The 13,637-nt window shown below is 41.7% G+C and overlaps 1 protein-coding gene across 1 annotated transcript in view; it reads right to left on the minus strand.

Annotated features, from left to right (window-relative positions):
* Positions 1-13,637, minus strand: part of LOC133423716 (partitioning defective 3 homolog) — a 394,242-nt gene that overhangs the window by 349,050 nt on the left and 31,555 nt on the right. Inside the window, exon 2 of the mRNA XM_061714033.1 lies at positions 7,306-7,407. Within this exon, the coding sequence (XP_061570017.1) occupies positions 7,306-7,407 (102 nt within the window). The remainder of the gene's footprint in view (positions 1-7,305; positions 7,408-13,637) is intronic.

Genomic DNA, 13,637 nt, shown 5'->3' on the forward strand with positions numbered 1-13,637 from the left:
GGGTCTCTCCGGACGCGGCGCTGACTCCGGTCCTTCCAGACTAATTACAGCTGACTGCAGCAGTTTGTGTCTGGCAAGATGAAAACGAGTGGAAGTGTGAGTGTGGGTGTGAGTGTGGACGCCAGTGTGAGGTTTCATTTCATTTTAGTGTTCTTTTATAGTCCCGGTGGAAGGGGGGGAGACATACACACTTCTAGATGGCTAGTTAAGGTGTGTGTGTGTGTGTGTGTGCGTGTTTGTGTGTACACGGTGTTAATTTCAGCAATAAATGTGATATCTTAATGAGGGCTGTGGAGCCATTAGGTTTGTGGGTCTGTCTGGTTTGGTCTTAACTTAACTTTCTTGCACAGCAAAATATCAATCTGGGGGAAGATGCTGCAAAATAAAGTGCATCTATATAGTTTTTATTTCCAGGAGAGTAACTCTGGCAGCTCCGGAGCGAGTCCAGGCAGACGAGTGAGCAGGTTTGTGTGCACACACTCCTCTGCATGGTCCGTTCCTTCATTACACCCTTCAGCTCATCTTTCCGTCATTCACTCATTCATCTGGAAAGCAGTTAAGACAGTTGCCAGTCTTGTGATGGGTGGACGCTCCAGTGAATCCCGCCCAAGGTCAGACGTCGCGGCGCTAAGAGGAATACGCACCAGTCGAGAGCGCCGTCTCAGACGCTGCGGGCCTCAGGGGGCTCGTTGAACATAAGAGGCAAATACGGCTCAATTACGGGAAGAATGAACTAGAAAGGTTTGTTTGGAAAACTGATACGAGCTCATTCGCCCAACATCCGTCCAAAGTGGACGAGAGAGACCGATAAAGTCATAAAGGAAACAACCATTTCAAGTTATTGCTGCTAAAGGTGGATCGAGAAGTTATTGTGTACGTGGTGTTGCTCAGCTGATTTTATTTCTTTTTTGTTTTTGTCTTTCTGGCTTCATTTTAGTGAAATAAACAATAGTATTGTGGAAAAGTTATATCATAATTTAAATTATTAATGTATATTGTAATGTAATTAGCCTTCTTAATAGGGGTAAAGGTTGTCATCGTGAAAAATGAAGACATGAAATTAACCTTTCTTTAGTTTGGAATCCATGACTGTGAATGAATGAATGAATGAATGAATTAATTAATGAATGAATGAATGAATGAATGAATGAATGAATGAATGAATGAATGAATGATAATAAAATATAATAATAAAGTGATAACGGTTGTCCTCCTGAAAAATGAAGACAAAAAAATTATATTTCTTTAGTTTGGAACCCATGACTGTGAAATCACAGCCAACATTAACTGGGAATGAATGAATGAATGAATGAATGAATGAATGAATGAATGAATGAATGAATGAATGAATGAATGAATGAATGAATGAATGAATGAATGAATGAATGGTCCCTTTTTAAAGATACAAGTGCTGTGAGACTCTATACCTTATTAAATCAGTCTTTATTTCCTTTCCTGAACAGTTTTCTACATCTTTAGGAAAAAGCTAAACAAATCAAGTGCACTATTCTGGAAACAAACCTTGAATCAGTAGCAGCACATTCAAGAAACTAAAAGAACTGCTGCTGCGTGGTAACTTAAGATTTTTACTTGGCACCTCTCCTCTTTTACTAAACCTAGAGGTTTACTTTGTTTTGGGTTTGTTCAGTGACAGAGCGGGGCTTAGTCCAGGTGTTATCTATGTGGGAGTCTGTCTCCAGGAGTCCAACACCAGTGGAGTGAGTTACACGTTCAACTGCAAGACAGAGACAAATCACTTAATCTGGAGTTTTATGCCCAAACAGGCTCTTCTCTCTCTCTCTCCCACACACATACAGAGTAATTAGTGTTTGATTTCCCCCGGCGGTGCTCTGGTACCAAGGGGCAGCTGCCGGGACCCTGCTTTAGCCTTGCTTAATTTCACTCACGGCTTGATTTTGAGCCAGAACAGGTGCCCACTTGGCACCCGACCGCCGTTGCCATGGCGATGCCAACTTCAAGGAGCTGAGAAAAATGCCAACCGTCCAAAGTGCTCCGTCCCGAGGGCCATCGATGTGATGAACAATATGAGAAGAAAGAAAATGTGCACAAATAAAAAGGACGCTGTTCAGCTGCACACATAAATTCAGCCTTTCATGTTTTTGATTCATGAAATGAGATGTGTCAGTAAATCCAAAAACTGTAGCCTCTTGAGAATCAGAGCAGATGATGCAGTTCACGGACAGCTCAGGTGGTTATAGCTGAGGAAACAGCGCCCTCTGGTGGTTAAGACGTGACACTTCAGCCTATCTGCAGCTCCACAGCTGAAAACAGAAAACTGCTTATCAGAGCTGATGATTAGTGTATTTCTGCTCTAACGAGATTTCTCTGGTAACGACCTGAGGATTTACCTTCGGCCCCTGGGCTCGCTTTGCCTCACCCGTGTTAATGAGGCGGATCAACGCTTCAGGAACGGAGAAACACAGCTATTCAAATTATCTTCAGCTATTTGTGATTAGACTGGGTAAACATCCAAAGTGAACACAAGCCAAACATGTATGAGTTTGATGAGGTGGACTCACTTCTCAAAAGTGATGTTTGAACTGAGGGCAGAAGGTATTAAAATCACTTGACATCTTTCAGGTAGTGCCGACCCTGAACTTGCAGATTAGTGTTGAGAAGTGCGTTGCCCCGGAGACCCAAAGCACCATTACGCTGAATTTGCTTTTTTAACTGGTACATTTGACTTCAGCGACTCCAGAAAAATCGGTTTCACGTGTTCTCTAATTCAACGCTCCGCTCTGCATCCCATCATTATTTATATCCTGCTTGTGGTTTTATCCATCACTCAGATTTGACCACATACCTTAAAATAACTTCATAACGAAACGGGTTCATCAAGCTCAACAAAAACAAGCTTGTCGGTTAAAATAATACGATTAGTGCCGTAATGGCCCATTGAGTTTGGTCTAATTTAATATAATTACCCGTATTACAGGCATGCGCTGCTCTCACAACCTGATTTCAGCAGACCCATAAAATGAATTTCTAACTTGAGGCGATTTTCTAACGAGGAGTCATTTTAATTGTCACGTTACCAGCTGGTGTGCAAATGAAGGATCTGTGTCCCAGCTGTTTGGTGGCTCCTGCAACGATTCATTCAGCCTGAACATCCAAACTTGTGTCTTTATTTAAGCCTTTTATTTGTTGAATAAAAGGCCCTGAATAGATAAATGCCAAACATTCTCCTGGGTTGGGATCACGGTGTCGGGATACTTGCTCTGTTACGGCTCTGGTGATAAAGGAGCGTGAGCATGATGGTGTGAGGGGGAGTGGTAATGTGCACATAAGTCAGATCTGAGGTTTACCAGCTGAATATGGCTTTATAATGACGTATAATCACTAATCATCACTCACTTCCCTCGTCTGTGGTCTGAGACTGTGGTTTCAGATGGTTAACACTAAGAGACCAATGAAGTTAGATTATTTAACCTAACAGAGGAAAGTGCTTACCTTTTTAACCATCGTATAAGACAGATTTAGCTTTCTCGACATAAGAAATACTATCAGAGATTTAAAAGTCACAAATTGATCTAATCATTGCCTCAATTCACATTTTCAATTGTATATTTTTAGAAGGTTAGGCCTTCAGATTGTTATTATCCTTCTTATTATATAGAAATTGCAGCGGTTTTGGGATTTCTTCCCCTTAGAAGCCGACTAGTCAGTCTAGCCTGCAGACACATGAGGGCAGTGCTGCGCCAGGAAGTGTGAGAACACGAATGAACTGTTGAACTCTTCTTACTGCAACAACCTCTCCGTCAATGTTTCCCAGTGCTGATCCCCGGGACTCACTGTCCCCTCTCCAACACCCTGGGCCAAAGGAAATGATCAGACAGGTCTCTAGAAACAGGGAAACATCTGAATCCTGCAGCTCAGTGGGTCCCAACAGCCGGGCCCTCGGCGCACCTTATTAACTGCAGACATAATATTATACATCGTGTTTGAAAGTCACGGACTGACGAGATAAACCTCATCTAGATTAATCACACGGGTCACTGTCACTAATCTGCATCGACTCAGCTGGACGGGCTTCAAGGGAAGGACGGGTGACGTCCAGCATCAACCTACAGACGACCTCGGGAAAGGCAAGAGGGCTCTGCGTGTGTCGTGAGACCAAAACCGAGACACATACGGACAGACGGGCTCGTATTCCTGGTGCATGTGCAGGAAGTGAGAGCATAATGTTGACGATCTGGGGAGCAGAGACAGGCAGGCTGCAGCTTGTAACAGCTCCATGACTGCGTGAATCACTTCGTGGTGGTTGTACCGGAGCCAGAGATCCCTGTCATACACAAACACGCACGCACGCACGCACGCACGCACGCACGCACGCACGCACGCACGCACGCACGCACGCACGCACGCACGCACGCACGCACGCACGCACGCAGTCATGGCTGCTCCCAGTGACAGAAGCAAATACAGAGTATTGGTTCCATTTTTTTCTCCAATAAGAAAAGTTAATAAAATTAAACGTATTTATAAACAATTATCCAAAACTAGAATGCATTATTTGAGTACTTTTCAGCCTTAACTATTACTGAAGTCTCCCACCAGGACTTCAGTATGATATTTTTTAAAAGATGCAGCAAAATAAGCGATGCACCGAGAGGAAACTGAGAAAACTGCACCTTTGCTCGGCCAGATGTTTAGATTACGGAGCACTTTTTGTGTGCGTGTTTTATATTTGTCTGTGTACCGTATTTTAAAAAGGGGAAAAGAGAATCTGCTATGTAAACAAGCCTAGGTGTAGTACCTCGTTCCACAACAGAAGCACCACTTACTGCAGGTGATATCAGGTCAGCAATGTTCGGGACTGTGCTCTCTGGGCGTATGTATGGCTGTAAACCTGTCACGCCGGCGTTATTTACACCCATACTGCACTCATGGGTACGAGGAAAATCAATGTTAAGTGTTTCAGAGACTACAAAGGCTTTAAACTTCACAGGTTCGGCTGGCTGCTAACAATCCGCACCAATAAAAGGAACAAAAGACAGTGTTCAATGATTACTTTTAACAGGTTCACCGTTTCTTCTGTGTGAGGAGACTCAACAGCAAAACTGGGAAGGAGGCAGTGGCTTTAGGGAAGAACTGGGCAGACAGGCTTTACTTCTTTAACTGTATACACGTACACACAAAGAAGCCCACAAAGCAACACCCACACGTAGCTTCAACTCCTGAACTCACACACTCTCACACACACAGAGAGCCGTCCCATCTGAACGAAGCCTATCGAGCCAGCACACTTACGGCAGCGCTCTGCATCTGCCATATATCAACTATGAACAGCGTGTTGCTAAACGATGTCAGTCCTCTCAGCGACCTCACAGTTTACTTTCCAGGCTGACAGATACTGATAATGGCTTTGAGACTTGTAGCCACATGATATGAAGTCAAAATAAGCTGTGTTTGAGGATTTCACACAAAACCATAGTGAAAAAATAGTAATGAAGTGTAAATGAACTAGAATCATATTCTATCAGTGAGAGTGTAATGCGCCTGCGCGACCACAAGGGGGCGCAGGTAGTCGTGACGTCAAAACAAATGGAAGAAAAGGCAGAAAACAGGGGTTACATGGCCTGTATAATAAAAAATAAATAAAAGAATCCAATTCATTCATTTCTATTTGTAACTGACCTGCAGAGACAACAGAGGATGCACAACAAAGACAAAGATGACAGAGAAAAGGGGTGAAAGAAGTGTAGCAGGCAGCAGGTGCAAAACAGCTGCTCTCCCCTGTGATCCCACCTGATGCGTAACCATGGCACCTACCGGTATTATCGGGGCCTGTGGATGCATACACACTCTTTCCCTCACAAACACAGGAAAAAGTGCACACAATCTGATAGCATCTGCAGCTTTTACCGGATCAACTGATCAAAACAGCCAAAGCTAAAAGCTCAGAAGAGATACAACTAATTATAGTTGATATAAAACTACGAAGGGCCAACATTAGATACATTATGTTACGACTGAACCGCTGTGACTCGCATGTAAATCCCCCCCGAGTCATCCTCGCACCAGGACAAACTGCAGTGAGTAACAGCAGAACAGCAAATGAATGATTTGTGTTTCAAATAGTTTTCCATCAACTCACTTGTGGATTCATTCATTTATTAAGGAAAGTAAAGGAGATATGGTTGAGAGTGCTGGTCCCAGCTACTCCTCCGGATAAAGGGATGGGGCAACCTTAAAGCTGGTGACTCATTGTGGACGGCACGGTTCCCATGGGAGGAATAAAACTGTTAATGACTGGGGAGTGGGTGGGGTGGGGGGTGGGATACTCTAAAGCCTCTGACACAGGCTCTACCCACATGGCGGTAAATATAGAAGCACGTACCCACACACACACACATCAAAGAGGAACAGAAGAAATGCCGAACGCTGCGTCACTCCGCAAATATGACGGCGCAGGTTGAAGCGATTAAGTGCAACACGTGGAGCTGCGCATGAGGCCGCTGCGCAGGAGGAGAAGCTTCGGCTACGGCGGGCGCCGTGAAAACAGACAGGTGGAACAAACATGCTTCAGTCAAACTTTCGCACAAACATCTGGATCTGAAGATGCAGCTTTTGGGCCGTTTTGGGCCGTTTACACGTAGCAAAAACGGTGGTGTTTTCATGCATTTTGGCCGTTCATTTACACGAAAATGAAGCTCAAAGTCACCAAAAACGATCATTTCTGAAAACTCCGGCCAAAGTGGAGATGTGCAAAAATTCAGTCTTCACGTTTGCTTGTAAACAGACATTTAGGCTTCAGAACGTCACATTATGAGACAGAAACGTCACCAGCGTCATGTGTGGGACCTGTGTTTACAATTTTTTTGGCCACCGTCAATATTTTCTTGTATTTTACTTGTTTTATATTCTAATGTCACACTTAAAGAAACTCCACTTCTCTGTCACTCCAAACGAAAGACTCTCGTCCATCTTGGAAGTAACTGGAAGTTACTCGTGTCATTTGTTGATGTTTTTTCCAGGATTCTGATTGGCTAGCATGACTTTATCTTCTCGTTACACTGCCCCCTGTAGGTTGGGCTGCTCATAGCCCCTTAACAGATATTTATGTGGGTTCGTGTAAATGATGGTATTTTTCCAAACGTAGAGGGGGAAATATCAGTTTTTGTAAATACCCAGCTATGTGTAAACGTGGCATTAATCGCTGGAAAATAAAGGATGGAAAAGGTATGAAATGGAGGAAAGGAGGTTCGATACCAGGCTGGCGTGAAAGAATTAAAAAATATGAAATATACCATCCAAACACAGCTCAGTCACACTCTGACTCACCCTGTCTTTGTCGTCGACCACGTCACACAACATGTCGTCCAGGTCCAGGATGCCTCCATCCCCATGTTCCAGCCGGTGGACCTGGACCCAGTAGCTGGGCTCCTGGGAACAAAGACGAGACAATATTAGGCCTCAGGTCGGGGGACATTAGACCTGCTTTACTTGCAGCATAAAGGCTTAGGATTTGAAGCATTATGGGAATAAAGCCATACAACATACGAGGATTGACTTGTGTCTCCGTCCGAATCAGCTGATCTAATCACCATGTGGTTCATATTAGGGCCCGGTTGGCGGGCTCTCAGGCGCTCGGACACGGCTATGGATTGAAATCATGTCGACGCTTGTAAAATGTTTTAATCCCCTGCTGGCAGACCTGCAAACTAAGCGTTTAAGTTTTCTGATTGCTGCACGAAAAAGGGGAAAATGGGATAAATGCAAAAGTGGTTGTGAAGCTCAGTTGTACATCAGTTTATGATTCATGACTCAGCTCTTAAACCGGATTAATGACGCATGTGATATCAAGTGGTCTTCAAAGAGGGGAAGAATGAAAAATGAGGTGAAAAGACAGTACACCCTCCTCCATTTTCAGACTTTTATTAGAGAGACATTTAAAAAACCATCATGTTCTTAGCAGGTACTAACTACAGGCAAGGCAAGTTTATTTGTATAGCACAATTCAACACAAGGTAATTCAAAGTGCTTTACATCAACATTAAAAGCGGCAAGACACAATTAAACAGTAAATAACAAATAAAATGAAATAAAATGATAAGAAAAGAGGTAAAAAATAAAAAGCACAAGTTGTTAAATAATAGGGGCAGTAGAGTACAGCAGGTACATCTCATTCTTACAATGGCAAGAATTACGTTTCTATACGGTCAAGCGTACAAAGACCGGGTCAAATACAGGATTACAAAAGTAATCTTTGCAGATTTGTGTGGTGAATCAGACCAATTTGACAATTCTACGTCACAATACCTGCATTCAGAGCTTATCCATAACCTTGCGTGGTTTTCAAAAATCATAAGTATTTAATTTAAGAGTACGCTTAAATAACAACAGATAAATATAACCTCAGACGGGCCATTATTTGTTTAATAATAAGACGAATAAGACAAGAATGAGACTAAAGAGTCCGGATCATGACGATGTGAGACTGCTTGTGAGGATTTTGGCCGACTCCCTGGCATTAATGTCTTCACATCTGTCCTCAGGTTCAGGCCTGGGGTCTGAACTCCGTTGTTTTTCAGGAGTTCTGTTGAACATATTCTGATGAGCTGGTAATCAGACACTTCAGTTTATGATCGCCTCAAAGCCCGAACCACCCCTTAACAACCGTTCTCAACAGCTGCACTGATGTGTTGGGCTTGTTCCAAGTTTTCCAGGACTTTCACAACCTGGATGACTGGGAGTCGACACGGCCTGCTGATCCGGTGCGTTACAGATCAACATCAACACTGCAGTCTCATATGTCCAAAGGGCATTGCAAAAGACAGGGTCTTTGTTTTCTGATGCAACTCTGCAAGCTTGTGCCATGCTGTCATCATTGATGATGAGTATTTTCAATGTTGCACATCCTCCTTCACACCTACAGAAGCTGGGATGTTCAAGGAAACTATGTCAAATGAACATTCCTCATCATGAACACCAAAGACTAACAGCTGAAGACTTGAGTGAGAGTTTATGATGTTGCTTTGGAAATGCTGTATTTAAAAGGTGTTTTCAGGGATTGTATGATGGGATGGCATGACTGACACTGAGTCACAGCAAGCTGAGAAAGCTCCTCAGTTTCTCCTGTTTCCACTCAGCGTCTCCCGCAGTCTGGCTCTGCCCGGCTCGTAGCCTGCAAGCACCGAGGCATGATGGCCCAGTCAGACACGCCGGTAAAAAAGAAACCACTCATTTCAGTAATTGTTCACCCTCCTTCGCCATGTCATGAAAGATCTTTTCTTTTTTTTCCTCTTGGGTTTGTTCTCACTCCCACTGCCCGGTTCCTTGGACGGCCTGTCCTCCAGATGCAGCTGTCTTCAGCTCTGTGGCTGCATGCCTTCATGTTCGGCCCTGCCGCTCTGAGCTGTGGTTCGCCAGGCAAAACGCTCCGGATCATGAGCTGAGCAACTCAGTCATTCATGGGGAAAAGATAGTGAGTTCATCGGGTTGTTCCCGAAACACAAAAACAAAAGCATTAATAATGACAAAAAGTCATGTAGAATTCATGTTTAAACTGTTGGTTCATAGTAAAACGTATTGCACGGTCTTGTCTTGGTATGAAAGCAGTCCAACTTGGAAAAAAAAGAATCAAAAAATTGCACAATTGCATTACAACACCACAAGAAAAGACTGCAACTGTAAAAGTAGACAGACACGGCATGCATTTACCATCTCTGGAAGTCATTAGGACCACAAACTGACACTCAGCATGAAACAGGGAAAAAAGTACTTTAATGCTGGCACACGCCGCGGCTGGTTGGTAAAGTCCTTACCCAGACTCGCTCCTCGGATGGATTAGGAGGAAGGAACATGATTCAGAGAGAAGCTCATCCAAGAGACACAGGGTCAATCTGACAAACACACAATCTATGATGAGCACATCTGGAGCAACCTGAGGTCCGGAGTCGTGCCAAGAACACGTCATCAGACGCTGATGCCGGTGAACTTCTAACCTCCCTGTTAAAGGGCTTGCGTCGCTACATCGGGATGCTGAGAGGTGACACGAACACTACATCAGACATTTAAGCCTTTTAACCTTATTGTGACTATAAGAACATTAAAATTATTAGTTAAGCAACATCTTTTGAATCAGTATAAGTAACAATTATAGAACATTGAAATAGTGATCACTTAAACCAGCAGCTGCTGAGACTGATTGTCTGACATGCTGGAAATGGAAACATAGTTGGTTATTATGACTGTTGTTGAACGTATTTTTTTCTTTCTTTTTTTCTGTATTAGATCAGTTGTGAAGTTCTAGACTACAAATGAAATGAAATTGTGGACTGCTTTCCAGACTTTTTGACGACCTCAGATGAACTCTTAACTGTGCAGTGTTTTTGTTTTGTTTTGTTTTATGTTCTCACTTCGCTGTCGTAATTTTGTGGAACGTCTCTGCTTTTTTTGCAGAGTATTTTTAATTTGATATTCTCTTTATCTAGTGGAAATTTATTTGGTTTGCTTTTATTATGTTATGTTTAGTACTGTATTATTTTAAAATGTTGGCGGACCCCAGGAAGAACAGCTGCAGTCTTGCTGTAGCTAATGGGGATCCTAATTAAACAATTAAACTCTTCCTTCCCAATCACTGCATCAGTGTGCAATAGCAGCAGATAGATTATTACATATATTAAAATGTGAAGGATTGGAAAAAGGTTTAATCGTTTTATATTCAATTCAATTCAATGTTATTTATATAGCGTCTATTACAACAGAAGTTGTCTCTAGGCATAGATTAGTAATGTGGTTACTGCACTTTAAAATATATACCTCCGTATTTGGTATACTACATCAGGTTTTTGTAAAAAGAGCATGGGCAATCTGCAGCAATAAGCATGCAGTATGTCACATATGGACGCATATGGACAAAATCAAGCGCTGAAGTGGTTGATTACAATACAAAGAAAAGGTTGCGTACCTGGCAGGATTAACAGCCACTAAAAACATGCTTGCTCTTCGATGGAAACCACCACACGATCTACCAACATGTCACTGGTTTAATCCGTTTATGGATAATCCACATATGGAACTTTCAGTGGCAAGAATTCATGGTACGGGAGCCAGTACATTAAAAATATGGACACATGCCATTGAAAAACTGAAAGAACTGAATATTGACTGAACATCTATCAATTATTATTTATTTATTTATTTATTTTTTATTTATTTTTTTATTTTTTTGCTTTTCTTGTCTTGCTTGTTTTGTCCTATTGTTGTGTTATTGTTGTCTTGTTGGATCGCTTAAAGGTGTTATACAATTGCGTTGATAACTGTTCAATTTAATTGCATCAACAAAATAATAAAAAACAGTTACTGCACTTTAAAATATATACCTCCGTATTTAATATATGCATACTAAGATCAGGTTTCTGTGAGTGGAGCATGTGCAATCTGCAGCAATAAGCATGCAGTATGTCACATATGGACGCATATGGACAAAATCAAGCGCTGAACTGGAGACCAGAACCAGTGGACTGACGAGAAACAGCCAAAAGAAGGTGCTGATAGGTCTCACGGACAGAATGGGATGTTTGGATAGCTGCCATGTTCAGTAACGGCGGCGACGAGAGAGGAACAAAAGCACGGAGCTGATGGGGTGTTGGCACATGCAGCCGCTCACCTCAATTCATTCAGCTGCCGTCATGTTTGAAGCAAAAATACACATTACGCAAGAGGGGAGTGAAACATTCTCACATTTATATGATTTGCTTACTTTTATGTGTCCAAAAACTTCTGCAAGTTTTTATTTCACATTAAGTCAGGGAAGCTGACACTAATACATTTCAAGGTTCTTGGTAAACTTGAATGTAAACAATAATCTTTGGATCATCGTGTATTAAGAGGCTATAATGAAGTGAGGTACAAAATTGCACTGACACTGTTTGATGAATGATCCAATTATATTACATGTATCTAATCAAACTATATGTGTAACAGCGGCAGCTGGCGGTGGAACGTGAGTTTGAAGCCGAATATAAACAAACTTCAAACACATTACCTTGATGCGATCTGTAAGTAATATAACTAATAACTTTCACATAAGTGCCTAGTAAAAATAAATCAAACCTGCTGTCTGCTTGAGAGATTTATTTTGCTCTAATTTGAAAACGTACTCCAAATACAAGAAATGAAACAAAAGTGAAAAGATCATGTCCGGAAAACTTTTAAAAAGTTCTAATTAAGTTTTAAAAAACACAATGTCAACAAGAAAAATGTTCAGCTTCGCCTCTGTGGAAAGGTTATGAACAATATATCAGAGTCTGATCATATCATGTTTCGAAAAATAACTTGAGAAGGAGAATAATGAAATACACTTCTGAACAACAGAGGAATATATTTGAACCCATCAGAAAATACGCTGAATAGGGCTGGGTAAAAATATCGATATGGCAATATATCGCAATACTTTACTGGCCGACTCGATATCGATATTCAAAATGTTTTTTTTTTTTTCAAATAATAAATCATGTTTCAGACGCGTTGTAAATCCATTACAACTTTATAGTATACATGGGCTTAAATAATATTGACAATGTTAATTTCATATTATGTAAATAGTATGAAAAACATATGCAAATATATTGTAACTTTAGCTTGTATAGTTACAATAATGGAGGAATGGATAATTTGAATAATTTGGAATGAAATCTGATGTACGTGCAAATTGGAATTTAAGAGGCATAATGCCTTTTACAGTTTTCAGCTATGTACAACATCACAATATATAGCAAAATTTGGATATCGCAATATTGTATCGTGACTCAAGTATTGTGATTTGTGTCGTATGGTGAGGTCCTTGGAAATACCCATCACTAACGCTGAATATGTCAGTCTCAGTCAGATGGGTTTAGCTGCATACTAATGACAACAATAAGAACATTGAGACCTTCCATTTACAGGTCATGTTGACGTGTTTCCATCTTTAAATAGACAACAGACCAACCATGTGTCTCCAACAAAAGGAATTTCACATATTGAGTGTCGGGTCCAGGTGTGAACAACAATCTCAGGTATTTATTTTAGAGACAAAACAGACCATGAAACAGGAGAGCAACGCACGGCTTTGTCCTCATCCATCCTGTAAACTGAGAGGATTACAGGAAACCTATAAAAACCAGTGGAACCAGTGGAACCAGTGCCACGTAAACAACTACCAGCAGTCTAACGTTACATTAAGGTCTTGAGAAGTGTAACCTTTCATTCAAGTGCTAAGTGCCAAGCAACATTCCCGTTTTCTTTAGAGTCCCGGTGGAAACTCTCTGTGTCTTCATGTTAATGACCCTAATCACCGTTAACTGTTTGGTCTTGGTGGTTTGAGATAAAAAAAACATCTCAGTGCTTAGATCAACATTTTAAATCAGATTAAAGTCATATGAATGGCTAGTAACATTTTCAAGCCAAAGGCTCGTATTATTCATTAACTGATATTGTTAAAACCGTGATAAAAGTGACATCATGACTGTTCTTCTACTTCACCTCTGCCTGGGTGGCCCACCATTAACAGCTGCCCAAACATTTACGGCAACCAGCTCACCTACTTCTCACCAAAAACTGACTCAGCATCTCTCTCTGACACACACACACACACACACACACACACACACACACACACACACACACAC

This window comes from Cololabis saira, chromosome 22 (genome assembly GCF_033807715.1).
Source record: "Cololabis saira isolate AMF1-May2022 chromosome 22, fColSai1.1, whole genome shotgun sequence".
Lineage (NCBI taxonomy): Eukaryota > Metazoa > Chordata > Actinopteri > Beloniformes > Belonidae > Cololabis > Cololabis saira.